This window comes from Trichechus manatus, unplaced genomic scaffold (genome assembly GCF_000243295.1).
Source record: "Trichechus manatus latirostris isolate Lorelei unplaced genomic scaffold, TriManLat1.0 scaffold00002, whole genome shotgun sequence".
NCBI lineage: Eukaryota > Metazoa > Chordata > Mammalia > Sirenia > Trichechidae > Trichechus > Trichechus manatus.
Genome location: NW_004443938.1, coordinates 20,074,551 through 20,075,952, shown reverse-complemented (window position 1 = coordinate 20,075,952; position 1,402 = coordinate 20,074,551). Strand labels below are relative to the sequence as shown.

Sequence of the window (1,402 nt, the reverse complement as noted above, 5' to 3'; positions counted from 1 at the left end):
AATTAGCCACACATTCCACAGCCTCCTTCTATTCTTGACTCTCATTCTTCCTCTGTTGCTTCAGGCAAATAGAGACCAATGGTTATGCCTTGGATGGCTGCTTGTAAGCTTTTAAGACTCAGGCACTACACAATGAACTAGGAGGCAGAACAGAAGCACTAAACATGTTATTAGGCCAATCAACCAGGATATCCCATGAAACCATGACTCTAAACCTCCAAACCAAGAAACAAAATCCCATGAGGTTTTTGGTTGCACATAAGCAGCCTAGGCAGCTCTCTTTTTTTTTTTTTTGTTATTGTAACTGTGTCTACCACACAACTTTTGCCAATTAACTTTTTACAGGTATACAACTTATTGACAGCAATTACAGTAATTAACTGTGCAACCCTACCCTTAATCAATGTAATTTTTCCATCACAGTTAACCACCCTTTTTCCCCTCCCTCTCACCCCTGCTAACCACTTACATGTACCTATACATGTACCTTTTAAATGGATTTTATCCCTTTTGTGCCTCTTTGGACCATTCTAGATTATGGTAAATAGAAATAGGTGCACAGGTAACCTTCCCTAGAGCCTTCATTATTTTTAGGAACCTAATCATACTTATTATATTCTTTAAAATCATGAAGAAACTATTGGGAACTTAGAGTTAAAAATAGAACAAGAATTTAACCCTACCTCTTGAAGTCATTAGAAAACAAGGTAAATGAATTGTTTTAGCAAATGCAGGTGTGCCTTATTGGCTGCTAATATCATTATCTTCAATTTCTGTAATTGTCTTAGGACTTGCTCAGGGCTATAGAAGCAAAAGAAGCTCTTGAAAAGGAAGTTAAGATATTTCAAGAAAGGCTGCTTGCTGGCCAGCAGGTCTGGGATGCCTTGAAGCAGGAGCTGAGCCACCTGAAGAAAAGCTCTTATGAGCTGGAGAAGAGTTTGAAGGCCAGTCAGAACGAAGTCGCAGCCTCACAAAGCCAGTACTCCTCATTTAGGCAGAAAATCGCAGCCCTCCTTAAGGGCAGCTGGGGCATGACTGGGGCCACAGAGGACGCCATTTTGGAGAGGATTTGCAAAATGGGGAGCCAGGAGGAGAGCAGGAAAAGGGTGAGTGGGTGATGGTTGTTTATAAACTTAAGAACGGTAAAATCTTATTAATTTGAGCAGACTCAATGAATGATCTCTCTCAATCAGTAAAATGTATGGTTTAAATGTGGTTTTATTACTTTCAGTTATATATAGTTGTAACTACAGGGTCACTATGCGTCAGAATCGACTCGATGGCAATGGTTATGGTGTAGTATCTAGAAGGCTAATAAGTCACTTAAGATACAGTTAACTATCAATGTGGATTCTGGAGTCAGACCCACTAGATCTTGAATCCCGTCTCTGCTGCTTACTCA

General features: G+C 40.0%; 1 protein-coding gene across 1 annotated transcript in view; it reads left to right on the top strand.

Moving 5' to 3' along the window:
• The window catches only part of CCDC170 (coiled-coil domain containing 170), a 77,156-nt gene that overhangs the window by 27,930 nt on the left and 47,824 nt on the right, over positions 1-1,402 (top strand). Inside the window, exon 5 of the mRNA XM_004368825.3 lies at positions 789-1,106. Within this exon, the coding sequence (XP_004368882.2) occupies positions 789-1,106 (318 nt within the window). The remainder of the gene's footprint in view (positions 1-788; positions 1,107-1,402) is intronic.